Raw genomic sequence first — 27,470 nt, 5'->3', positions numbered from 1 at the left:
ATTTAAAAGAATGTTGATCAATCCTCGTTTAGCCAGGCTGGTGCCAACCACATCTCTGGCTGTATTGAGGGCAGCATCACAGTTCAATCGGACTCTGTGGAAATATCCAAAAGTCGCCTGCAGCGGCGATCTTCAGAAATTAAAATGATTTAAATTACTTTTGGGTGGAACAAAGAAAAAACTGAGTAAAGCGGAACTTTGACCAGCAGCCTCCAGATTGAAGTGCTGTTGCTCTACCATCTGTAGTTAGCCCTATATTGAAATGATTTTAAGTAAACTTTCATTAATTTCTAATCATTACCAAAGTAATGACCCTGCCTTAATTCCTTTTCCACTCACTCAGCTGGTGGCCCAGATAGAAACAGAGCCATCCCAGTTGGTCTACCAAACCCAGCAATAGAAACACCAAGATTCACTGTTTCTGGACTGAATGTAGTAACACTGGAAGGCCTGACCATCAAGATGACCAAGGGAAGCATTGCAGTGGAAGCGGTGAGCCTCTGCTTTGTGCCTTTTAAGAACAATAAACCTCTAATATTTATGAATGAGGTACGCCACATTCTAACCCAAAACGAGGCCATGGGCCCAGCCACTGCAAGTGGTGGCGGACATGATTGTGCCTATAGCCTCATTTTTGGTAAGAATTATGACGCCATGCATGAATGTTAAGAGAGGCGTATAATTATAGAATTGCTACCAGGGTGTTTGATGGGGTATACTTAAAGGGAAAGTTTAATCATTTTTAATGAAAATGAAGGTGTTCCTGTCCAGGCATTATTACTGCCAAGACATCTTCGAAGCAAGTCTACAATGTATTTTTAATCTGTGTACTTTGTCATCTTCTTCTACTTACATTACCTGTGTTAGGTTGATGTCATCGTAAATACAGCGGGTAGTGACATGAACCTGACAATTGGGAAAGTATCCCAGGCAATATCCCAAGCAGCGGGGCCCACCCTCCAGCAAGAATGCAACACATTGATAGCTGCTCGGGGCAGTGTAGCATCCTGGTTGTTCGTCGAAACAGGACCAGGTCTTCTTACCTGCAAGAAGATCTATCATTGTGTATGTGAAGGATATAAACAACTCCAATCTGAGCAGGTGAGAGTCAATGCAGCTACATGTAGATCATCAGGGCTTGAGATATTGGCCACTATAATAACCTAGGGAACAAACACTGGTTATTTGGTGGTTTCTAGTCAACAGCACTTTTTTTATGTAGGTTGGAGGGGTAGTCAACTCTGTTTGAAAATATGTCTATTTTGACAGGGAAATTACACACAAATCACTTGTCACAATTTATATGGGCCTGTCAAATGCACAACTGAGAAGCAATGAAGACCTGTAAAAAGGAGGTTATCTGGTCATTGTAAACTTTAGTGCAATTCACAAGAGTTTTAATTCAAGTGAACTGTAACATTGTGTCTTACAGATGGTACAGTATGTATTAAATTCATCGTGGTCGTAATTACTAATGAGTGACTTTTCATTCCTGTGGACGTTAACAAATACATTTTTATAATGTTTCAGTTTTTGAAGAAGCTTGTTCTAGGACTAATGGTTTATGCTTCCAGAAATGGCATGACCTCAATGGCAATCCCTGCACTTGGAACCGGAAACCTGAGTTATCCACCCGCTGTCACTGCTCGCTGCATGTATGATGCAGCTTTTGAATTTAGCAGGCAACATCCAAATGGATCTCTGAAGGATGTGCGCTTTGTTGTGTATGACAAAGACATGACAACTATCAAGGTAACAACATCAAATATATATATCATTCAAAGGGTCTAGAATTCTTAAATTGTCAAACGCTTTCCTCTCAGGCCTTTTTCACGTTTACAAAATTTTCTTTCACAATGTCTGACATTTTGTCACGCTCACATAGTTGCATCAGCAGGCAGTATTCGTTATTTTTCAAACTCATACAGTTTTGTTTTATGATGGCCGAAATTGCACATATTGCGCTGTTTTGAATTAGGCTAATTGCGGCTTGATGCAGACACGATTGTGTGTCTGCTGATGTGGACATCCCTGACGTTTGCTATAACCAACAGTGTCTGAAAGCATGCAAGAATGTAACTAGCATATTTCATTGGGTCTAGGCTCATAGAACCATGAGTAACTAGTTAAGGATTAAGTTTACCTGTCGCTGTCATTTTAAGGGATTTGAGGACGAAATTCAACGACTTGATCCATTATCTCCTGGAGCCATTGGAGGATCTACTGGAGGAGCCACTGAAGGTGCCAATGGAGAAGCTACTGCAGGTGCCACTGGAGGGGGCACAAAAAATGCCAACAAGAAGAAGTTGAAGAAAAAGAAATCAAGTTCATCAGCAGGTTGTCCTATTAATTGTTTAGACCATTAATCCTACTATTAATCGCTGTGTATAAGATAATAGTGACAAAAACTTGCACTCTAATTTGTTTTAAACAATGTGATTTTGGTGTATTTTGCCAAGTAGTGACAAATTTTGCATTTTATCTGCCCATCAACCCCCATGTTTTCATTTTCATGGCTGTTCAACTTACACACAAACTTTTACATTAAAATGTAGTTGTAACTGACCGGCGGTCCTACTCGGAAATAAGAGAAGGATCACCAGGGATTCTACAAACCAACATTGGCTCAGTGTGTCTTCAAATCCAGCAGGGAGATCTTGTGCGAGAATTAACTCATGCAATTGTTAACAGCGTTGGAAAGGGCTTACACCTGCAAGGTTAGTCAGTCTACTTCATATGGAAAATGTCTTGGTGCAGGTATCATGCGCAGAACATGTAATTGTGGAAGTTGCGATGATGCTGAAAAGGTGCCAGACTCCATTTCGCATTCTATAGCGTTGTCAATTTGGCTCTACAATTAGATATGTTGACTTTTAAAATATGAAGGAAGAACTAAGTTTTTGAGTTGGAAGAGAAAAATCAGGAGGATTAGAGTTGCATATACCAGAACTTATTTTTAAATTTTTAATTTTTAAACGAAAACAACTTAATTAGGTCATACTTATTCATCAACAAATCAATTATACACATTTGATTCATTTTCTCCTCGTGTTGTTCTGTCTGTTCCTTTTGAAGTATATCTTGCCAACATGATAAATCACACAAACTCAAATTCCACTTTTATGTTATACAAACATGATAAATCACACAAACTCTTCCTTTTGAAGTATATCTTGCCAACATGATAAATCACACAAACTCAAATTCCACTTTTATGATATACAAACTGTGTTTGTCAAAGCAATAAACAGTGTCTCTTATTTATGTGCATCTTCCTTCTCAGGACCTGTTTCTCAAGCTATCTTGAAGAATGGCGGACAAAGTATAAAGAAGCAATGTGATGTTCTTGCAAAAAAAGGTGAGTTGCACTGATCAGTAAACTGCTTTTTGTTTTTCTTCTGAAACTTTTTACTGGATAGTGTGTTTAAGGTGGTCTTGGATTCTATTATTGTAGCTAAGACCATGACACACTGTTCTGTTTTATAGTTTGTAATAGGCACAATGCTTGTTGGGACTTTAAGCTGAAACAGAAAAATCTTAGATAACTTCATGCACAAGCATAACACTGAAGAAACACAATTAGAGTAAAATGCTGATGTCAATTAAAATGTAAAGGCATGGAGTATAGACCTGATAAGGTACAGAATTTTAGGTAGAATCTACCAGACCATCACTGAGAGGTACCCCCAGGGTAAATAAGAAATAAATAAACCAAAGAGGTTGGACTAACAGACTAAGTGTACTATAATGGAAACCAATTCCCTACGTTGGAGACCTAAAGAATCTATGTTTGAGAAGAAACAAATTAAGGTAGAAGTGTAATCTTAACTTCACTTCATTGTGCACACTGTATGATACGTTATAAACTGCACTGACATCAAAATAAAGCTTTCCACAAATCACGATGTAGTCAAACGGACAGTATTATAAAGTTGTTTTAGTTCACCCCATCGTAAAGCCATTGGACACTTTCGGAACAGACAAAAAATTAAACATTCACAGAATTATAAATGACTTACAGGGTTAACAGAAGGTAATGGTGAAAGACTTCTCTTGAAGTATTATTCCATTTTACTTTTTGAGAAAACATTAAAACAATATCAATTCTCGATATCGAGATTTACCGATTTATTTTAAACACATGTCATGACATGGCGAAACGTGCGGAAACAAGGGTGGGTTTTCCCGTTATTTTCTCCCGACTCGGATGACTGATTGAGCCTAAATTTTTACAGGTTTGTTATTTTATATATAAGTTGTGATACACGAAGTGTGGGCCGTGGACGTTGCTCGTAGCGCCGTACAGTAGGCTTTTGGAACATAAGATTTATTAAGCAAAGTTTTGAAATTTGCTAATGAAGTAGATTGCCTGATATTCTGAGGAAGATGATTGCGCATCCTTGGTGCTGTGATAGAAAAGGTACGATCCCCCAACTGTGTTTAGTTCTTTGATTGTGAACAATTGAAGTGTGGGAACAGGAACGCATATGTCTGACAGGTTCTTTGATGGACAAAAAGTCAATGAGATATGAAGGGGCTGAGGCATTGAGGCAGCGAAACACATTAGTTATAGGATCTTAAATCGAGAGCGTGACTCAATGTCGCATGATCACATTTCTTGGCACATACTACCAGACGAGCTGCCCAATTCTGAAGGTTTTGGAGCCTCAACATTTGTTTCTTTGGTAGACCATGCAGGAGAGCGTTTCCCATGTCGAACCTGCTGGTGACAAAAACATGCACCATTTGCTACGTTGCACCGGGGTTAGGTATCTCCTAATCTTGGCTATGTTACGCAGATGGAAGATTGCAGCCCGGGAGACTGAAGTGACGTGTTCGTCCATGGTCACGTGTTTGCCAAAATGTACCCCAAGATTGCGGACATTTGAAGACATAATACAGATTCCCAATCTCGACCTTCCTCAGCTGCTGGGTAGATCCAAAAATAATCACCTCTGCCTTATCGTCGTTTAAGTTGAGAAAATTTGAACGCATCCTGACTCTGATCTCAGCAATACAGGATTCCATACAGGTAATGGCGGATGTGAGGTGTGTGGGAAGGTTTGAATGAGAGGTAGATTTGCAAGTAGTCAGCATAGGAGTGATGTATCAGCCCATGATTGCGAATGATGTTGGAAACTGGAGTCGTGTAGGTGGAGAACAGTTGAGGCCCCAGTAAAGAACCCTGTGGAACACCATGAGCCAGAAGACCCTCGAGATTAGGCCTCCTGGATATGGACAGACTGAGTTCTGTTATGTAAGTACGAAGTGAACCAGTGCCTGATCTGTGATGCCAATGTCCTGTGACAGTCTTTGTAGAAGCACACCATGGTCTACATTGGTCTACAGTGTTAAATGCGAGAGATCCAGCATGACAAGGATGACAAGTTGTTCCATCGAGAGCAGGATGTCACTGAACATGCACAAGTACTGTCTGGACACTGTGATGGGCTTTGTATGCAGACTGGTAAGTGATATGAAGGTTATGACTTGACACGTGCTCTGCAAGTCTTGCCGCAACAACACGCTCCATGAGCTTGGATAAGTATGACAAGTTCGACACAGGTCTGTAGGTTTTAGTACCTCAGTGCCTTGCTTCTTCAATAGGGGTCGAACATGTGCTTTCTTCTCTGCCAAAAACCACTTTACTTCAACAGAAATACTACGCTGGAAAACCTTACAAGCCGGCTAAAAATTCAACCGAAATCGTAACCAAAACTGAATGGAACGTCAAATGGTAAATCTAATACCTGTTGTTGTCCCATACTAGATTCAAAGGTCTATAATAATATCAACAACAAATTCCTATATAGCCCTATTCAATGCGCTTAACATTAGCTCCCTGGCCATTCGGCCAATCAAATCCCTTTAATCTTTCTAAGCTCCTTGGGGAGCAAACAGCCCCAAGCTGTTCGATCAAATCTTAAAGATCATACCATGGAGATTATAAACTGAAACCAGGACCTTAATGACCAAGGCGGCGACCTAACATAATAAGACTGGGTTGCTCTAAAAATCAAAGAAGTGGTGGCAGACTTTCAAAAATGGATTTCGTTTAAACTTTGCACAAGTGAAGGCCATTAACCAAAATGTAAAAATAAAGCATAAGTTTTGCATTTACACCTTGGCATCGGTCAAAAGTAGAAAATTACCATATTTCACCTAATTTAGCTCTTTTCATGAGTAAAAATTACCCAAAGTTGAGGGCTCCACTGTGTAAAAACCAAATAGTGGACCTACCTCTCAGCTGGATATGATAAATATGCATCCTTAATCTTTCCAAAAATGCGTTTGACAAAAGTACAGTTAATTGTGAATGGAAGATTCCATTATTTCAAAAAGGGGTGTTTTGAGGTAAAGTCAATTTGAGAAATACAGGGCGTTGCTAAAAATGTCAGAAGTCCCAAAGTGGCATATTTAGGAAAGTTTTGCTTCCAGGCATGAAAGATAAGATACTGGTCTGTAAGAATTTCAAAAAAAAAAAGTTTTGGTATTTGTTGTACTGGGGAGCAGTGCTGCCATAAACTTCGTCCTTTTTTGGAAAAAAATGTGTTTTTTTTCAAATTGTATAACAAAAAAATATGAATTTTTGTTTTAATGGACTTTGTTTACTCTTTGCACATGTTAATTCCTTCAACCAAAGTGTAAAAAGAATGCATAGTTTTTGCATTGCACTTTGGTTGCCATGACAACGGTTAAAAATAAGAAAACTGCCATATTTCACCTAATTTAGCTCTTTTCTGAAAATTACCCAAAGTTGAAGGCTTCACTGTGTAAAGACCAAATATATTACCTGCTTTTCAACTGAATATGGTAAATATACACCCTTGGTCTTTCCAAAAGTGCACCTGACACAGGTACAGTCAATTGTAAATGGAATAATCCATTATTACAAAAAGGGGTGTTTTGAACAAAGTTGAATTTGGGAAATAGAGGGGGTTGCTAAGTTTGTCAGAAGTCCGAAAGTAGCATATTTAGGAAAGTTGGGCTACCAGGCTTGAAAGATAATTTCAAAAAAACGTTTTGGTATTTGTTGAACTGGGGAGCAGTGTTGTCAGAAGCTTCATGCTTTTTGGCGATTGTATAGATTTAAAGTTGTAAAATAATGTTCTTTTTATGACTTTCTACATGCTTAACAATGATGAAGACTGACAAAATATCAGGACAAAATATAATAAAGCATCTTATGACAACATAACTCCCAGTTGTATAAAACAGGCATCACATAATTAAAAAAGAAAGTTTTTGTATTTTTTAACTGTGGAGCAGTGTTGCCAGAAACTTCATGCCTTTAAAAAAAAGGGTGTGCTTTGCAAATTTCATTATCATATGAAAACAACAATGCTCTCTTATTACTTTTTACACGCTGAACAATGATGTTGATTGAAAAAAAAACAGCCACACAATAGAGCAAAGCAACTTACAAGTATAAAAATATAACTTTCAATTGTATAAACATGCATCAAAAAGAGATTCTGTGGTATGTTTGTGGTCATTTACGTTTGGCTATAGCATGGCTATAGCAGCTATACAATCTTAAACAAAATTTTCAATTTTCTTGACAAAATGGACGTTCATAGCTCTTCGTTTGAACATCAAAAATGTCTAACACGTCCTTAACACTGCACAGAGGCATCACATAATCAGTGACTGCGTGTACAATTAATGGTTGCGTAAATCAATTAATTTCCAAGTTCCCTAATGGAACATAGCCGGATAACACTATTACCAGCCGAATTAGCTTGGGGTGAGTCTTCGAACTATACATTGTATACAGTTATATTTTTTATACTTGTAAGCTGCTTTGCTTTTTTTTTTTTTTCAATCAACATAATTGTTCAGCATGTAAGAAATGCCAATAAAGAGAATTAATTTGTTCTATTTTTTTTTTCAAACTTTACCATGTTGAGGCAGTGTCACTACATGATACAGTTGCCTATTTGTGCTCCCCAGACATGAAAACACAAATAATCGCCCAATCACAACCGAAATGGCAAATATTCCCTAAAGGTGACTGAAGACAGCACAAACTTTCCTACTATTAATGATGTGCAATGGAAATTTTAAAAAGAGACTTTCAACAAAGGAGGCGCTTTGTAATGCGTTGTCAACAAGATTTGATATGCTTGGGGGCTGGGCATGCAGGGGAGGGGGGGGGGTAGTGTATAATCCAAAACTTAGGTCATTACAAATATTCTTGATCAATGTTGGGTAGTCCACAAGGCTACAGGGTGCTCATGAAAGGTGCCGGATTGATGAAGTTTTTTCTCAAAGTGGAAGGACCAATGTTGGCCCGAAATACAACCGAAAGGAAAACATTCTGAGACCCCTGGCAAATTGTCATTTTGAGGGCCAAAAATAGGGTAAAAATGTTGATTTTGCAAATTTCTAAAAACATGCGCTAATGATAGCGTTATAGGTAAATAGCGTTAGGGTAAAAGTTAAAGCAATAATTTTTTGTCTCAAGTAAAGTATAGGACGACTCAATGTACTGATGTGAAAGGTTTTATGAAAAAAAAAAATGCACATTGGCTGGGTGCAGTTCCAAGTATATGCTAAAATACAGTTTTGTTGACCCCCAAATTGGCAACAAATAGCCAAAACACAAATGAGCTGTTGCCATGGCAACGGGCTATATAGTGATTTCAAAAGTTTAGTTTGTTTGAATGCACCCCAAGTCCCTTCCGCCCATAAGGTTTTACCAAAAAATAAAAATCCTGATATTTTTACCTAATAACAATGTCAATTTTTTTGCCATTTGTTGCGTTTTTGCCTTGCCAAAGTGCTAACTTTCCGGCAAAACTGTGTTCGCGCACTTAAAATACCAAAACATATTATTGCATTTTTATGTAGGTTGGTACCTTATCTTCCAACTATAAAAGTGTCATAATCCACAAAGTGCCACTTTCGGACTTATGGCCCCATTCGATACACCTATTTTTCGCTATAAGAAAATATGACAAAAACACCCCTACTTGAAATAGTGGTTTGATCCAAAGTTGATCGCACACTTAATTTTAAAAAAACATTTTCTGAAAAAGTAAACATGGTTGTGCAACATGTGTGAAAGAAAAACTTCAACGCTTTCCCATTTAGACGTACCAGTGCTTTCAATTTACCTATATTGTAACTCTTAAAAAAGGTAAAAACTTGAGATATTTGCTGAAAATCTTATTTTGGCCGTAACCAATGTCTGATATAACTTTTTTTTCGATTTTTGTGTATTGTGTACCCATACCTACTCATACATGGAGTTTTGCCAAAATCCATTTTTTGAAGTCTGCCAACATTTTAAAAATATCTTTGATTTTTACAGCAACCCAGTCTTAATCATCTCTTATTTTACTTTAAAAAAAATGACAGAGCCAAATGCCAGCATATATGTCACTGGAGCAGGTAGCCTTCTCTGCAAGTCAATTGTCCATGTTGTTACTCCTAATACACCCGAGGGGATCAAGGCTGTAGTAGCTAAGGCTTTACAACGGGCCGAGAAGGATGGCTTTCAATCTCTTTCTTTCCCAGCTCTTGGGACAGGTATTTACTAAATTTTCAACTTATTGGCTATACATCTAGATGAATAGCCTTTGTTTCCAAACTTAAAGATCATTGCGTTTTTACATGTTCATTGTCAATCCCCACAATTTTGTATTCCTATCTTTTAACAAACCAAAATGTTGAATTTTCAACTATCAAGCTTTCTAAAACAGCTATCACAGTACAATAGACCGGTTGCGCTACCAACGTCATGTACATGACCTGAGATGAGTGTTACACATCAACAAACATGCTCAAACCTCGTCCATTCACATAGTCTAACCATACTCTCAAAAAACCTCTTTTGTAGTAGAATACTTGATTTATCAAACATAAAATGCAATTTGAATCAGTGTCACAACATTCAACTTTATTAAAAGGGCTTCGTTTTTATTTTAACATGTTATTTGTCGATAATACAGGCGATTATGGTCCATCGGTACACATCGGGACCATCGGGACAATATTCTTCCCATTTTACTGTGTAGCTGTGTTTATCTATACCGATCTCAGGTCACGTGATCACATGTAAACATTGGTAGCGCAATCGGTCTATTAAAAGTTTGTACTCGTGTAGCACATGGCCCAAATTGAGTTCTGCAATCAAACAAAAAAAGTGATACATTAGTTTGTACATTTCACTTTATTTGGAAAACTAGAATTCAGCAACTATATGTTTCAGGAAATGACCCTTAACATGATGATGACCTGGAAAGCACTAGTATGACTTGTATAACATTCAAACTTGAAATAAATGTGACAACAAGTCTGGCTTGTCATAATATGTACTAAATGCAAGTCCAGGGAATTATGGTGCCAAATAATTTATCATCATTCCGTCTCATTACCTAATAAATGGACAATAAAAACATTGGTTTCAACATTTTTACAATGGAGGATGCATTGTTCATTGACCATATTCATAGTCAATGTGTCTTTCTTTTTTCAGGCAATGTTGGTCAATCAGTGTCTTCCTGTGCAGATGTTATGTTGAAAGCCATTGGAGAATTTGCATGTAGAAAGAAGCTTCAGTACCACCTGCGCCTGATTCGGCTAGTTATCTTCCAGCGGGAAATGCTTACAGACTTTCAAAAGGCTTTGAAAGAGGAGGTGGGTCATTCCTATAAACAGAGCAAAGGGATTCTGCAGAGAAGATATGGTAAGTAGTTATCAGTTTTTCGATGGAAGGTACGACACAGGGTTGGTTATTTTAATAACCATCATCTAAAGAAGACAAAACTCATAAGTGATTTTACGACAGTATAGATTGTCATTCATTAGCCAAAACATGTTTTCTGTGACACATAATTTTTCCGATTGATTTGTTATTGGCTCTCACAAAATTCTGCGCGTACAGTTGCTCTGCAAAGTGTATGAGCCTTTTCACACAATCTACTTTCGATCCGTGTCGAAACCTATCCGGTTAGGGTCCGTCTTGACTTCGCTTTCACACTCGCTATGCGCAAAATCAGCTTCTGGGTAATACACAAGTAACTTTCAATCATTTTGTATGTGCGATCGTTTCACACTGCAAGGTCTTAATGGATCCCGGCTGGGGTGCGTCGGGCCGCAATGTGGTGAATCATGGTGCGTTTTGGTGCATATAGTGATGCTTTGCAGCAATTTCTTTTACGTGGCTGCTGTTCGTTACGCGCTTAAAACCTACCGCGCCATGTACACTTAACACAGATCATAGATGAACCTGGAGGCGTTCACGCAACAGCAAGAGTTTTTGTAGTGTGAAAAGGCCTTTACGTTCTATGTGCTCTAAGTATATACTCTACACTTCTGCGTTAAGCAGTTCCAAGACTTTGGGCTTTGATTGGAGGAAAATAATTTTATTTGGTTAATAACGATGGATTACATTAATTTATTACCATGAACAAACACATCCTTGTGGACCAAGTTGAACACGGACCTGGCTTCATTATAAAATTCTGATTGTGAAACTGTATAGTTTGTTAGCGTGAAAGTTCATCTGTGTTGGTAGTTAGATACAATTTAGCTAAACTCTTGATCTCAACACTGAAAATATTTTCATACCTGAAATTTTCGACCGACACTTTCGGTCTTTATCAGCAGGATGACGCGGATGTTGAACCCGTGACCTTGCGGACACGTGATCCCAAGACCGCGTCATAGACTCCTGAGAGCGTGTACCGCCCCCCCCCCCCCCCCGTCTCGGTTCAGGGAGGGTTTGTAGGCTCTGATGTAGGCTGCCTCCTTCACTCCCCTCTCGAAGTATTTTGCGTCTCTGTCTAGAATAGTTACTTTGGAAATGTCTACATGGTGGCCAGGTGATTCTATATGGATATGTTGGGAAACCTCTGAAGAGGACGAACTGGGACGGCGGTGCTCAAAAAACCTAGTCTTGAGCGATCTTTAGGTTTCTCCGATGTAGGTTTCTGTGCATTGGCCCTGTCTGATCTGTCCTTGACAAAGAATTTGGTAGACCACTCCCGTATGGTCCTTCTTGGCTGTTTGGTCCTTTGGTGATACGAGTAAGTTGTCTAAGGGTGTTTGTGGGTTTGAAACAGTGTTAATGTTGTATGAAGCAAAGATTCTTCTGAGGGCTTCCGATGTTCCTTTGATGTATGGGAGGACCACCAGTGGTTTCTTCTTTCGTGGCTGATCAGGTTGTGGGATGTTATTTGTCTTTGTATGCGTCGGGTTGGTGACCCTCTTAAAGGCCCACTTAGGATACCCGCACTTCTGTAGAGATCGGTGGATGTGACGCTTTTCCTTGTCCTTTTTGATCTCGGTGGAGATGATGAAATCAGCCCGGTGATTATAGGTGTTCTGATAACACCCAATTTATGTTCAACTGGGTGATTGGAACCAAAATTGAGATATTTGTCTGTGTGAGTAGGTTTGCGGTAGATTTGTATGTCTAAGCTGCCATCCTCATGAATCTTGGTCAATGTGTCCAGGAATGCAAGGGATTTGTTGTCCTCTCTTTCCGTTGTGAATTTTATGTCAGAATCCAGAAAATTAAGATGCTCTGTGAATTCCTCAGCGTGTTGCTTTTTCAGTTTGGTTAAGGTGTCGTCTACGTATCTATATCACCAGGCTGGTGGGTGTGGGCTGTGGAAATGGCTCGCTGTTCTAGCTGTTCCATGTAGAGATTGCAGATGATGAGTGACACTGGTGATCCCTTGGCCGCACCATGTATTTGTTCGTAGAATGTGCCATTATACACAAAATAGGTACAACTTAGGCATGCTTTGAGGAGTTGGACGATCTGAAAAGGTGAAAGGCGTGTTCTTTCACTCAATTCTGTATCTTGTTCCAATTTAGTTTGAATGATCGGGAGTGTGTTTCGATTTGACTATGTGATGTTCGGTGCCTCCTACAAGTGGTGACAATATCCCTGCTAGGAGCTTGGCACAGTTGTACGTGATAGTTCCTATGCTGCTAACTATAGGCCTGAGTGGGATGTTTTGTTTGTGTACCTTCGGCAAACCATAGAATTTTGGCGGTGTCTCTGTGGTGGGGTATAGCTGTCGATATTCAATCCTCCTATTAATACCCTCTAGACAGAGACGCAAGATTCTTCGAAAGGGGAGTGAAGGAGCCTACAAACCCTCCCTGAACCGAGACGGGGGCGGTACAAGCTCACAGGAGTCTATGACGCGGTCTTGGGATCACGTGTCCGCAAGGTCACGGGTTCAACATCCGCGTCATCCTGCTGATGAAGACCGAAGTGTCGTCAACAGAATTTCTAAGAACTAAGAAGGTTAATTCCGCTGTAAACGGTGCTGAAGGTGTTGAAGATGACATGAAAGAAGAAGAGCTTCAAGAAACAGTCATTGAGGTAGATGATGATGGTGATGATGATGATGATGATGGTGATGAAGAGGAAGAGTGTGCTGGACATGCATCAACATCCGGCCAGATACTTTATAGTGTCACTCTACCAGACAGCGCCTGCAGGTTAAGAGTGGTTCATGGAGACTTGACGAAGCAGCGAGTTGACTGCATCGTGAATGCGGCAAATGTTGGACTCCAGCATACTGGAGGATTAGCTGCAGCAGTTCGTAAAGCAGGTTTGTAATTCAGATAAAGACAGTAGACAATCCCAAAAGTTACATTTTGAGAAGGCTGTTGTAGTTTTTCACTTCATACTTGGTCAGTGCTCATTCCTGCCTTCTTATTTAGTCAAGTCTCCTTCGATCCTTTCAAGTTGAAACACTCATCTACCCCAAATAAGCCCATGTTATAATAATTCAAGTTTATACTGTAAATAAAATGGTGTGATCCGGTTGCTCTGTGTACAATAATGCCACGTGTTTTTAAAAATCTTATCTGTTTCATCAGTATACTTATTGTCCAAGAATTAAAGTGAGGTTTTTGGTCCAGCTAAACTGCTTCCAATTATTTATGAATGAACTCAAACAAATTGTACATCTTAGGTGGAAATGTCATACAGACTGAAAGTGATGACATCATCCGGAAACAGAAAGGGCGTCAATTACGTGTAGGTGAAGCAGTTTCAACTTCCAGTGGCAGCCTACCATGCAAGAAGGTGATCCATGTTGTTGGACCAAGATGGCAAACTTGGGAAAGGACAAACCGTGGTGGCGGCACAACAGAAGAGCATCAGCTGTATGATGCCGTTTTTAATTGCCTTCAGCTTGCATCTGATCTGAATTTTCAGTCCATTGCCATACCTGCAATCAGCACAGGAGTGAATGGCTTCCCTGTTCAGCTTGCTGCAGAGCAATTCTTGAATGCAGTGGGTCAATTTGTTTGGACAACACCATATTCTAGCATCACAGATATAAGCCTGACCAACCATGATCAGCCAACTTGTGCTGTTTTCAAGCAAGCTGTTGCGACCAGATTTTCTAGCTCTCTGGATGACCAAGCTGCAAGCACTGATTTTGATACTACCATGGCTGCACCGGGTGAGTAGCATGGATTCCTATGATAGTTCAACTTTCACTGCATGGACTTATAGCAAAGTTTTACATGGAGTTTCTGCAGGCCTTCGGTCATAAAAGGACATAAGAAAAAATCAAACCGTACCAAACAATCTTGTTTTAAAATTGTATAAACTTGCATAAAGTTGTTTGCATTGTGTGTTTATTGAAAACTGGTGAAGATGCATTTGCCATCAATGAATTGTTTCAACCAAAGGTTGCCCAGACATCAAATGTCAAGTTGTAAACTTTGCTGAATTTCACTTAAAATGTTTTCAATGAATAAGAAAATCGAGTCATTATAAATAGATTTCAATTGTGTAAAAAAGCAATCATTTTGAACGCCCTTATCCAGCGCTTTTCTGAGAGATTTGCGAAAAGCCCTGTTACGTAATCACTCTCAAAACATCATCTCTGGGAGCTCCAATTTGTAAAGCCGCTTTGTTGCAGCATGGAGGCATAACAAAGCAAGCTCCCAGAGATGACGTCAGCGGCATTGTCCTTTGACGCGCACCGTCAACGGCAGAGGTGTTTTTAGTTTTACAAAACCTTTGGGTTGGGGCTGATTTTTTAATCGATAATTACGAAAAATTCAGAAGTGTACACATATCAAAATTACATTAAAATGGTGAACAAGTGCATTATAAACAAGTTAAAATACCATTTCCGTTGAAAACATTCCGCTCATGTAGGTGTTTAACTTATTTTTTACTTTAAGTTTTACTTACTTTTTGTCCAGCTGAAATGTATAAGGAGTTTCAATACATCTACCCAAGTCAATGTTGATGTTCATGCTTAACGTTATTTCATGGCTTTGCTGAAAGACTGTCCCTGATGGTGAAACGGCTCTCTCACAACTATATCTCGCGAGAATACTGCTCTGCGCGAGATGACTGCTCTCAACAGTATTGCTGTCATTTAACGCGAGCAGTCGTGAGAGTAGTAGTATGTCGTCTCACAAGATAGTTGCAAGGGAGCAGTTTTGCGTTTACTGCGACAGACATTTTTAAAACGACTGCCATAAGTCTACTTTGCTACAGTGCCCTCCAAGGTGATTTGATGTGATGTTAGTGCAGCATTCTTCATTAAGTACTTTCATGACATTTGTTTTTGACTATGGGTGACATTAATGTGTTTCAATTATCAAATTCATCCTTATGGACAGAATTTAACACGGACCTTGTTTCATTATTCACTGTGAGACTGTTGTAGAATGCAGGTTGGATATTAACATGGTGATGTTTCCTTAAATCCATTGGACACTTTCCGAACAGAACAAAAATTAAAAGTTCACAGATTTACAAATAACTTACAGGGTTTACAGAAGGTAATGGTGAAAGACTTCCCTTGAAATATTTTCCCATGAAATGCTTTACTTTTTGAGAAAACATTAAAACAATTATCAATTCTCGATATCGAGAATAACGGATTTATTTTAAACACATGTCATGACACGGCGCAACGTGCGGAAACAAGGGTGGGTTTTCCCGTTATTTTCTCCCGACTCTGATGACCGATTGAGCCTAAATTTTCACAGGTTTGTTATTTTACCGGTGTTGTGCGATTGCTTTAACAGACATTTTGGCTGGGAATGTTAGTGCTGCGGAATACAAAGTTGTTAAAAAAGACAAGAAAGAAAAAGAGCTTCAAGGAACTGTCACTCTAAAGCTCAGTGCCATGGATATGAAATCCCTGGTGAAGGCTTCAGACAAACTAGATAGATTTCAAGATGAGGAGTTTCTTATTGAGGTATGTGTAAATATCCTTTCTTACAAGCGCTAGTTAAATGGTCCAACAATACAACATGTAAATTGTACTCAAACGAAAGGAATTTTATAATTATTGGTTGTGCATGTTTCAATCAGATGGAAAGTCAGCGGTTTATTATCCTCAGTCAAAGCTTATTATTACCAATAACGGTTTTGTAAAGTAATTTAAATGAAATCTAAAGTTTTTGTTAATCTTTTTAGTAATGTTTAATCATAATAATAAAATTAACAATGTTATATTTGAACTTTTTTATCTGACACAGGATTTTCCAGATTTTAATGGAAGGATTGACAAAATGACATCGAAACACAATGTTGAGATTATACAAATTGAACGGAAATGTGATGTTTGTGTACGTTATATTTATTTTCAAGGCAAAGTATACCTTTGGTTTTTGGAACCGTTCGATGTTTTTAAAGTGTAGGTATATACAATAAAATTAACTTGTTTAAGTTTCATTTCAAAGCGAATTTACCACACATGAAGAAGAAACCCTCAAAGGAATTCATAATCTGAGAAACCTTACCACGCTAACGCTTCTCAGATGTTTTTGTTGGTTTTGTTAAATAAAAACATATTATATGTTAATGTTATACCACATTAGATTAAAACAAAATCGATCAAAATGCTTTTTACTTTACGGGTCTACAGTAGTCTGTACAGTAACCAAAAGCTGTTAAGGCCATTAATGTAAAGAGTAATCAATCGTAGACCTTCAATAAAAGCAAGTTGTATTAATGTGGTCTGGTCTGTTTTTGACTGGAACTACTTTGAAAATGGTGTCACCAAATTCAGCCTATAGTTGGGGCCCTGTAAGTGATAACAACATAGTGAAATAAAGTGCAACAAGGTAGTTAACCGCACGAAATTACTTCAATGTTCGATGCTTAATCTATCAACCCCAGGTGACTGTGGGTCGCGAAGGCCGAGGCAAGTTCATCCGTGTGGAGGGATGTAGACTCAACGTCAAGGATGCCTTACTGGACATTTCAAAGATGTTTACAAGAATTCAAAAGGAGGAGACTGAGAAGCAACTAAAGATCAAAGACCTCGCTAAAGAAGTGAGTGCAGACAATTTAGATATTTTTGGTTGTATCTTGGCATCAAACAAATACAAATAAATTTATTAGCGTTCTGTAGATACTGTGTATGAGTACTCCATAAAAAAATAGTTGCATCTAACCAATTTGGAAGTCGAGAACTAAAGCTCGAGATGGAGACCTTATCTTCCGAAACGAAGTCCTTACAATCCCTGACCAAGACCGATGGGGAGACCTTACATTTTGAGACAGAGACACTGACCGAGTCCTTGAAAATGGCTCAACCCTTTAAAAAAAAAGATTCATAAATACCTGACAGTTTCGCTATTCCTATTGGTGGAGAGCGCGTCACGTGTTAGAACCAATGTTAGAACCAGTGACATCGAGTTTGGTTTTTGTATAAAGAAATGACTTCAAAACATTAAGATTTTAGTTTGCGTTTTGTTCCAAAAACGTCAACATTATTGGAAAACGTGGTTGAAAATTACAACAACAAATTAGTGCAAATTATACATAACAATCTCACTTGGGCTTGTACATCCAAAAATAACTCAACTCAAAGATTGAAACTTAAAACAAAAACTTTAACATTTCCACTGAACGCGGACGGCCGGACGGATGGCCGGACGGACAGCCGGCCTGACGGCCAGACAGACGGCCGGACGGACGGAAAATGGTATTACATAGGCTCGCCACTTGCCATAAACATCAAGAAATTGTGCGCATTTAGAGGGGCATAGGGGGCACATTGTCAGTTAAATTGTTCACAAACGAATGTATGTGGTGCTCTGACTATTAATCGATTTTGTTTTGTCATTGGTGAGAACAGGATCAGAATAACAACATGTTTCAACACTACAAGTTGACAAACAGCTCTTTATCAATATTTTCACTTTTGTTTGAAGGCACTGGACACTACTTGTTACTAAAAATAAATGCTAGCCTAAAAACTTTCCTTAATGAGCACGAGAGAGCTGTTGAACATTGTGAGAAACGACTCCCTCTGAAGTAACGTAGTTTTTGAGAAAGAAGATTCCACTAAAATATTTGAATTTGATTTCGAGACCTCAGAATTAGATTTTGAGGTCGCGAAATCAAGCATCTGAAAGAACATAACCTGATGTGACAAGGGTGTTTTTTCTTGCATTATTATCTCACAACTTCGACGACCATTTGAGTTCAAACTTTCACAGATTTGTTATTTTATGCATATGTTGAGATACACCAAGTGAGAAGGCTGATCTTTGACAATTGCCAATAGTGTCGATTTCACAAAGAGTTAGTACTCGTCTTACCACGAGTTAGGACGAGTAACTCGTCCTAACTTAGGATTAATCTTAAGGTCTGCATGCTACAGTGCAGGGTTGGGACTCGTCTTGAGTCATAAGATTAATCCTAAGTTAGAAAGAGTTTTGTGAAATCGACGATGGTCTTTGACAATTACCAATAGTGTCCAGTGTCTTTAAACTACAGGTCAAATGGAAGTACAGCACTCCATCAGGCATGGAAGACTATGATGAAGACTTAAATGCCCTCCTAGAGGAGGCTTACCAGAAGAAAAAGCCAACTGTCACACTTGACATGGAAGACGGAAGAGCAGTCATTGACTTCCAACAGATGCAGGGAAGATGTAAACGAAGCGTTATAAATGTCCATCGTGTCGACCTGAAAAGTGGTAAAATATTGGAACTGGTCGTTTAGTAATTTTTAACATGACTCATTATAGAGTTATCAAATATTCTGAATATTTTCTAACGTGGAGTTAAAGATTAAATTATGCAAAACAAACAATTATTTGATCACATTTGCCAAACGAAATACTTTGAAGTCCAGGTCATAGCAGGTTAAAGGGGAAGAACTGATTTATTATTTCTTCTTTATACCAAGATGATTGCTTGACTACTTGCATTAAAACCATCTGCCCTAATTCATAACTCTGCAAACGAAAAATGGCGCCAGGGATAGCAGAAATATCCACTAATTACCCATACAATTTGTTAGGCAATCAGAGAAATTGTCTTGTTTGTCCTTCAAAATAAAAGCATTATTTGCTTTTACAGCTTGTGCAAAATGTCTTGTTCTGATCACTCCATGGTGATGAGACAATCAAAGAGACACAGTAGATTAAACCTACTCAAAGTGCTTGTAGTGTACATGTTGAACATTACATAATGTACTAACTGAAGCGTCAAGTCAAATAAAATTCCAATAAACACCATTGTGCATTAATTGTATCCGCAGCTGCCAGATTTGAGCCACCAAGTAACTGGACACAAATGAAGCAAAGGGAGTTCACCAAAATGGTAAAGCTGACTGCGGAATCTGCTGAGTACACAGCTGTAGAAACCAAGTTTCGGGCATCTGTGGGTGCTGCTGTCACAATTATTAAGGTATTCATTAATTTCATATGTTGACCAAGTTCACCTGATTTCATCAGACCATGATGACCATTAGGTTGCACTTTTTTCTTTAGTCATCTTCACAGTGTGTTACTGTGTATTACGGTGTTTTGCATGCAGTTATGTATAACACCAGACACAACACTGAACAAAGCATGACATACATTGTATAGAAGTGCATGCCTTTTGTAGAATATCTATAATTAAACATTTGAAAAGAAGGGTGTACACATCAACGTCTGGATGATGAGAAACTTCAAAAGATGTCTCTTGAAATTTGACCAAAAAGAACTGGATCCGTCCTTGAAGGCAGTGGACACTATTGGTAATTACTCAAAATAATTATTATCATAAAACCTTACTTGGTAACGAGTAACGGGTAGCTGTTGATAATATAAAACATTGTGAGAAACAGCTCCCTCTGAAGTGACGTAGTTTTCGAGAAAGAAGTAATTTTCCACGAATTTGATTTTGAGACCTCAGATTTAGAATTTGAGGTCTCGAAATTATGCATATAAAAGCACACAAATTCGCGTGGCAAGGGTGTTTTTTTCTTTTATTATTATTTCGCAACTTCGACGACCGATTGAGCTCAAATTTCCACAGGTTTGTTAGTTTATGCATATGCTGAGATACACCAAGTGAGGAGACTGGTCTTTGACAATTACCAAAAGTGTCCTGTGTCTTTAAACGAGATTGGACTCATTATTAACTGTGAACCTAATCTTGTGTTTTAACATTTTAAAAACATTTGCGTAGCACATTTGAAACATTTTTCATCTGTACTTTTTGTTTTTAATTACTTTGTAGATAAAGAGAATTCAAAATCGAGCTTTGATGATGCAGTATCAAACCCGTAGAGCTGCACTAGAGAATCGTCTGAACAGAACTACTAATATTGAGATGGTTCTCTACCATGGAACAGATAAGCAAACCTCTAAAAAAATCAGAAGTCATGGTTTCAACCGCAGTTTTTTTGGGAAGAATGGTAAGTAGGTTGTATAATAGATGTCAAATTTGCATCGGGGAACAAGAATATAGTATTGTTTTTTACCCATACACCGATGTCGTAGGTTATGGTTAAACGTATAATATTTACAAATATTTTCTAAATCAATACTGTGTTAGATTTTGGGTTGTTTTTCTTGCTGGTGAAATATTTGATCAAGCACTAAATATATTTTAATAAAAGCAAACAAAAAGAATTAAAAACCACTGAAAAGTAATCAAACGTATTGAACGTACGAAAATAGTCATTAAAGTCACCTGGAAGTTGTATTTTGTCAAAATAAAGCTTTTGTCACTAAAATATGTGTTTTGATGAGTAGAATATGAATAAACAATTAACTAAGGTTTTGAAAAATTAGTTTCCATGTTATTTAAAAATTTGAAAATAATCCCGACCCGAGAGGGCGCTGTTCGTGACGTCAATCGAGGCGCGATGAATCGCCTGCTGTGCCAGAACAAGATAGTGACGCTTGGCGCAAGCTAAAAGCATGCCCTCAAAGTTGAAACAATCCCTGATTTTTTTCACGTTAGGCAAATGCTCATTTAGGTTCGTTACGTCTTTCAGGTACCTTCTTCGATTTCCACACTAGCTGGGAAAATTGTAAAGATGACGTCATGTTTTAGAAAAGAACTTTTCTTTTCATGTCAAAATGTGTAGTTGTTCCGGATTCTCTAAGTACGACGGCTCGAAGTGTTTGCTGCACAGCGCTGAAAAAGACGTCGGACCGGACCACTTTGCAAACTGACCCGATCTTTAGTTGTTTTGCTGCATCCACCTGGTCGACATTGCCGGGAAAATGCAAGAAAAAAACTTTTTCGAAACGTAAAACTCACGACTAGGACTTGAATGTACTTGCAAGTACGTGTGTTCGATATTAGATCGAGGCAAAGTCTTCCTCGATTGACGTCACAAAAGGGGTAGGCGGAGTCATCCCCCACACAACTTTATTTATTTTTTAAACATATAAACCGTTAAAAACAATTACTCAAAAAATAATTTTATTGTTCAGAAACATTATATTCAACTGTTTGAAGAGAAAATTTTTTTATTTTCAGGTGACTTTAAAAAAAGTCATGCAGTGCTTTCAATTTTTTTCCGCCTAACAGTTTTGAAGGAGTTGAGTCCAGAAATCGGGCTCACTCTTTACTTAAGTATACAAGCCACTTGGATGGTGATTTTAAGGTGTTCGAGCCATAGCACGCCCAAAACAACTATTATTTGTTTTCGTTTTTTGTGTGTGTTTTTATTATTGTTTTCTTTGTCTTTTAGTGGACTTCTCCGCAGTAAATTGTTGCGAAGCTCGTGTCAACTTAAATCTTACCATGTAGTTAGAATGTAGTTTGTAGATTCTAAAGAGTAGTTTTACGTCATGATGATGTCATCGTGTGTTGAAGTATGTTACAACTTTTATCAAGTCGAGAAAAAAGCGCAGGGCTAAGGTCACAAGTAAATATTAAGTAAAAAGCAAAAGCAAAGTAAACTATTAGGCTACATTTTATGATTTTACTCGACAAGGGAGAACTTTAAAATAACACAACTTCATTCTCCGAGAAAACAATAATCCACAACAGTTGAGTTGGCTTATTGGTATCAGCTTTAATAACGCTGAATATAAATCCTACGAAGTACACAATTTTGGTGTTGACTTGGTTGGAAGCTGAACCGAAGTGAGAGCCCTTCACAAATGCAGCATGGCGACGCTGTTGTTTTAACGTAACTGCATTTGATGGTTGAATATGGAAACCCCGCCCATTGCAAAAGACACCCAGGGAAAACCCTGAAATTGCAAAGTCATAAAAAGACCAACTGGACAGGGTTTAGCAAGCCCACCCAACATGACAGAATTAGCCAAGGTGGCACCAGTTGTGTGTGTCCAATGAATAATGTATTTTATCTGTGAGTAATAATATGAGTAATAAAATGAAATATACTTTACTTTGATATCAATTATCAGCAGATACATTTAGGTTAGTTTTGTCAAAAGGCTCCAAAAGCGTGCTTAACCCTGTAAGTTAAAACCTCAATGGATATTATTGTATCCTTTTCCTTAAGCATCTGCATATGGAAAGGGCACCTATTTTGCTGTCGCAGCAAGCTACTCTGCAAGTCCTCAATATGCTAAACCAGATGCAAATGGCACAAAGCATGTATTCGTCACAAAAGTTCTTGTTGGAGATTACATCAGAGGCAGCCATGGAATGATCACTCCACCTCCGAAACCACAGAATCCTGCTGAACTGTTTGACAGTGTTGTAGACAACATGAATTATCCAGGCATTTATGTCATATTTCATGATGCACAGGCATACCCAGAGTATCTCATCAAATTCCAGTAACAAAGAACCCAGTTGCAAAACCTAAATTCAGGCTTTTTCCTCAATTTTCCCTCATTTTTGAAATTTTTCAGATTATGATTTCATGAAAAATGCGATGATGAACCAAAACAACACGACTTTTAAAATACCAAGTACTGTCGATGCTTGGTGTTAAAGTTTGTAAACCTGTAAATAAAGCATTCATGTGTGTATGGGTAAAACAAAACAAAATTAATATTCTTCACTCCCGAGATGCAAATTAAACATCTGTTATAAAGCAATCATGTTGTTTCATTGATGGGTGCTTCATTAATGAGCAGATACTAATCTTTGTACAATGACAATCTCTGTGTATTATAAAGAGTTACAACCGTGACTGGAAAAGTTTGATAAATTTCATAGAGCTGCTAAGCACAAAAATCTGCTTAGCATGAGATTTCTTCCTTGATAAAAACAGGATTAGCGACCAAGTTTCCATTTGTTGCACATTGCTTTTTGGCTGGTATTCAGCTGTTGCTTTCCCATCCTGTAAATCATTTGGAAATATGGTCGGTAATCTTTTTTTTATCGAGGCAGAAATTTCATGCTAAGCATATTTGTGTGCTTAGCAGCTCTATGAAATTGGGCCCTGGTAGTCTGTTGTGCCCACCAATCATTTTATGCTAGAAAATTACGTAACTATGTGTCGCACTATGGATTTCTGGATAACATCAGAAAATCTTCTTTTTTTTGTAATTTTCAGATAAAACATTGCTTTGTGAACGAACACAGTCATTTATTTCTTTATATATTTTGTGTTTGTTTATCATGGGTAACTACAAAAATGCAATGGTAAAAAACAGATTACAGATGATGACATTGCACATTCGTTTAAAAAACTTTCTGGCTCCTAACACTCATAACATTTGTAATTAAAATAGGGTGATTATCTGTTAAAGAAAAAATACTCAAATCATCAACAGATAAAAAACTAGAGTGGAGTATATAATAAACATTGTCTGTGGACAATGGAAACAGAAGTAGCTACATGGTCAATTATGTTCTATCCATTTCATTTTAGTACAATATGATCAACAAGATAGTGATTTAGTTTGAAATGTTCACATCTGGCAATCAATATAAGGAAGTTTAGCTGCGCGTACGAGAGCGAACACGTGAACGTGAACGTTAAAACATTATGTAGTTTCTAGGTGACGTAACCACTTTGGGCGTATTTCATGCTCTCGTATGACGTCTGCACGTAGGCCTTTGTACCTAACGTATCACTCAGAATCAGAAATAGTACATCCATTTAGCCAGTACATCCAGAAAGAGCCGATGGATAGCGAGCCGAAGAATTGGGTAATGAGGGTAAAACGAAGCTTGTGGCGTGGATGGCGAGTAGTTGTGACAGTACTCTTTGGCCGCGACACTCGTACGTTCAACACCTCCACAAACTTTAAGTGCGGAACCCTGAACTGTGGTAAACTTAATGTTTCAGCGCTAATTCCACCAATACTGGCTGCATGGAAGCCATGGCAAAGTATAAGTTCTACCTTGCTCTTGATGACTGGTCCACAGTTTCCTCATCAGGCACACCCCAAGGCAGTGTTCAATTGGACCATTGACTTATCACAAAGATAGTCCTGTACTTAGGACTTGTGAATAAACGTAAAGCCATTGGACACTTTCTGAACAGAACAAAAATTAAAAGTTCACAGATTTACAAATAACTTACAAGTTTACAGAAGGTAATGGTGAAAGACTTCCCTTGAAATATTATTCCGTGAAATGCTTTACTTTTTGAGAAAACATTAAAACAATTATCAATTCTCGATATCAAAAATACCGGATTTATTTTAAACACATGTCATGGCACGGCGAAACGTGCAGAAACAAGGGTGGGTTTTCCCGTTATTTTCTCCCGACTCCGTTAACCAATTGAGCCTAAATTTTCACAGGTTTGTTATTTAATATATAAGTTGTGATACACGAAGTGTGGGCCTTTGGACAATACTGTTTACCAATGTTGTGCGATTACTTTAAAGGAACATTTTGTAAGAAAGAAACTCGTCTAAGATCACAGATTTACATCAAAAATTAAAACTTGATGATTCTCATCTGGGGATCAAAATTTCCGAATTACTCATTTATGAATGGAAAGAAACAGCATAGCTTGTGATTTGTATACAAAACACCCAACACCCATCAAGTTGCTTTACTACCCAGCTACCACTTGTTCAAATTCAAGAAATTTGATGAGCATGATTTGGCGGCCATTTTATGGATTAAAAATTTTGACTCCACAAAATGGCGCGCCGTGTTAGTTCACGACCACGACGTATAAGAAAAACCATGCAATTTCAAGACATATTTATGTGGATCGTTATGTTCTACTGCTAAAACATCTTTCTAACCATAGGCCCTATGCATTTTATAACAAACGGTTTCAAACGTTTTTCATAGACCAACTCGGCCGATCCACAAGGCAACTCGGAGTTCCTTTAAACCTGAGGATTGGGAGAGAGGGGCCGATAGTAATCAGCGATTTTTTTTTTTTTAAATATATCTCACATCCAAAAGGGCTGTACAACATTTCCCAAGAGCAAAATAGCAGAGCAAGAGAAAACAACACAAATTGTGATTTAAAGACAGTGGACACTATTGGTAATTTCTCAAATATTAGCATAAAACCTTACTTGGTAACGAGTATAAAACATTGTGAGAAACGGTTCCCTCTGAAGTGACGTAGTTTTCAAGAAAGCAGTAATTTTCCACGAATTTGATTTAAAGACCTCGGATTTAGAATTTGAGGTCTCGAATTAAATCAAGCATCTGAAAGCACACAGCTTCGTGTGTCAATGGTATAATTTCATTATTATTCCGCAACGTCGACGACCGATTGAGCTCAAATTTTCACAGGTTTGTTATTTTATGCATATGTTGAGATACACAAAGTAAGAAGACTGGTCTTAGACAATTACCAAAGGTGTCCAGTGTCTTTAAGATCGAATGTCAAAACTCTAGTGCAGTTTACAATCAGTCTTATAAACTCTATAAGAACTAATCATATGTGTAATAATGAGTCGTTCAATATCGAAACAAAACTCAAACTTGCCACGAGGTTGCTTGTTTTTTAGAAAACCCATTTGCCAATCTTGTCCATTGCGACCTAGCCTTGATCAAGGCTGTTGACGTACTGTTCCCCGGCCCGGTTCGCTGCACACGCATGCAGTGCATACACAAATGTACATTACCATACATTGTACAGCGAGAACAGTATAGCGTAGTCGTGAGTACGGTCGTGTCTTTCTACTTTCAACCTCGCACACGTGGCTCAAACAACAGCCTTGATGGGTTTGTAAAGCTTTATCGGAATTCCGATAAAAGGGTATTCATGATGTGGGCGTGTCATTCTAAACATTGGCCAATCACAGGCGCGATTGTGAATGACGTATTACTGCAAGCAATCATGCCACGTCCATGCATGCATGCGTGTGTGTGTGTGTGTGTGTGTGTGTACGCTGTACGCTAGCTGTATGGACATGTACTGTAATACGTGCTTTTTATAGCAGTGTCGGGAGCGTGGTGTGTATATTAGCTATGATTGTAAGGGGTCTGAATGCGCTGCCGGACGGGTGAGCCGGACAAGACTCGCCCGGTCGGTAATGGTGTTGAACAACTTCGAACAACTTCCGTTGTCTTGCGTTTCATTATAACACGAGGACTAGCATCATAATTACAACGTAGCTGGTAGATGTGTCCCTGAATTGAAAGCTGCTGTACTATAAGTGTAACGTTGTAGTGTAGTACTAGTAGTATGGCAAGAGTTAGTTTATGAAATTGAACTTTACTTGTAGTTGTTGTTCAGCCACATGTTCAGCCACACGCCATCTTCTACCGTCTGGTATGTTTTCGACAACACATATTTTCGATCCCCAACTTTGATTTACCGCGAGAAACGTAATAAATAATATATGTCTACATTAAGACAAAATAAACAGCTGGGTTTCTTATCTCATCTGGTCTGTGTTTGTGCTTCAAGGGGATGGGGTGTGTTGTACTGTCATATGCCCAACACCTAAGAATTCTTACCAAGTAGCCATCTTGCCGGAAACCCATGACACCTGGATACTTTTTTAACCTTTCTCAAACACATTTCACATGTTCTAATTTTCTTCCTTCTATTTCTAAACCCATGATTGATGCATTAAACGCGGTTGTTATATTTTGTTGAAAGTTTCTGTAGTTGTGTTGCAAATTATACACCACTGATTTCCAGCGACTTACTGTTTTGTTTTACTAGTAGGGATTTCTCCCTCGCCCGCCGCCATTGCAACTACAACCACGGTTTGTTTACAATTACGTCGACGAGCACGTGTGTGCGAGTGCTTGCAGAACGTTGTGATTGACATCGCAGCGAGAGGTTATAGGTCAACCAACAACCAATGAGAACGGGTTGTTAGTAAACATTAGCATAATGAGCTCCGCCCTAAATTTTG

General features: G+C 38.4%; 1 protein-coding gene across 3 annotated transcripts in view; it reads left to right on the top strand.

Annotated features, from left to right (window-relative positions):
* LOC139941234 (protein mono-ADP-ribosyltransferase PARP14-like) overlaps positions 1-27,470 on the top strand; it is an 80,573-nt gene that overhangs the window by 20,694 nt on the left and 32,409 nt on the right. The window contains exons 16-32 of one of the 3 annotated variants that reach the window (XM_071937707.1): positions 344-492; positions 868-1,101; positions 1,531-1,752; positions 2,163-2,337; positions 2,556-2,717; positions 3,284-3,358; positions 9,364-9,534; positions 10,484-10,693; positions 13,299-13,580; positions 13,947-14,441; positions 16,033-16,205; positions 16,489-16,578; positions 17,132-17,287; positions 18,740-18,941; positions 19,508-19,656; positions 20,476-20,653; positions 22,727-23,394. In XM_071937707.1, coding sequence (XP_071793808.1) covers positions 344-492; positions 868-1,101; positions 1,531-1,752; positions 2,163-2,337; positions 2,556-2,717; positions 3,284-3,358; positions 9,364-9,534; positions 10,484-10,693; positions 13,299-13,580; positions 13,947-14,441; positions 16,033-16,205; positions 16,489-16,578; positions 17,132-17,287; positions 18,740-18,941; positions 19,508-19,656; positions 20,476-20,653; positions 22,727-23,010 — 3,407 coding nt within the window. In that variant the 3' untranslated portion in view covers positions 23,011-23,394. Of the gene's footprint in view, positions 1-343; positions 493-867; positions 1,102-1,530; positions 1,753-2,162; positions 2,338-2,555; positions 2,718-3,283; positions 3,359-9,363; positions 9,535-10,483; positions 10,694-13,298; positions 13,581-13,946; positions 14,442-16,032; positions 16,206-16,488; positions 16,579-17,131; positions 17,288-18,739; positions 18,942-19,507; positions 19,657-20,475; positions 20,654-22,726; positions 23,395-27,470 lie in introns of those variants that run through there. The other 2 variants (XM_071937706.1, XM_071937708.1) reach the window with 2 other exon arrangements.

This window comes from Asterias amurensis, chromosome 8, assembly GCF_032118995.1.
Source record: "Asterias amurensis chromosome 8, ASM3211899v1".
In the NCBI taxonomy this organism is placed as follows: Eukaryota; Metazoa; Echinodermata; class Asteroidea; order Forcipulatida; family Asteriidae; genus Asterias; species Asterias amurensis.
Note: the sequence above shows the minus strand (reverse complement) of the source record. Positions and strands in the feature narration are given on the sequence as shown.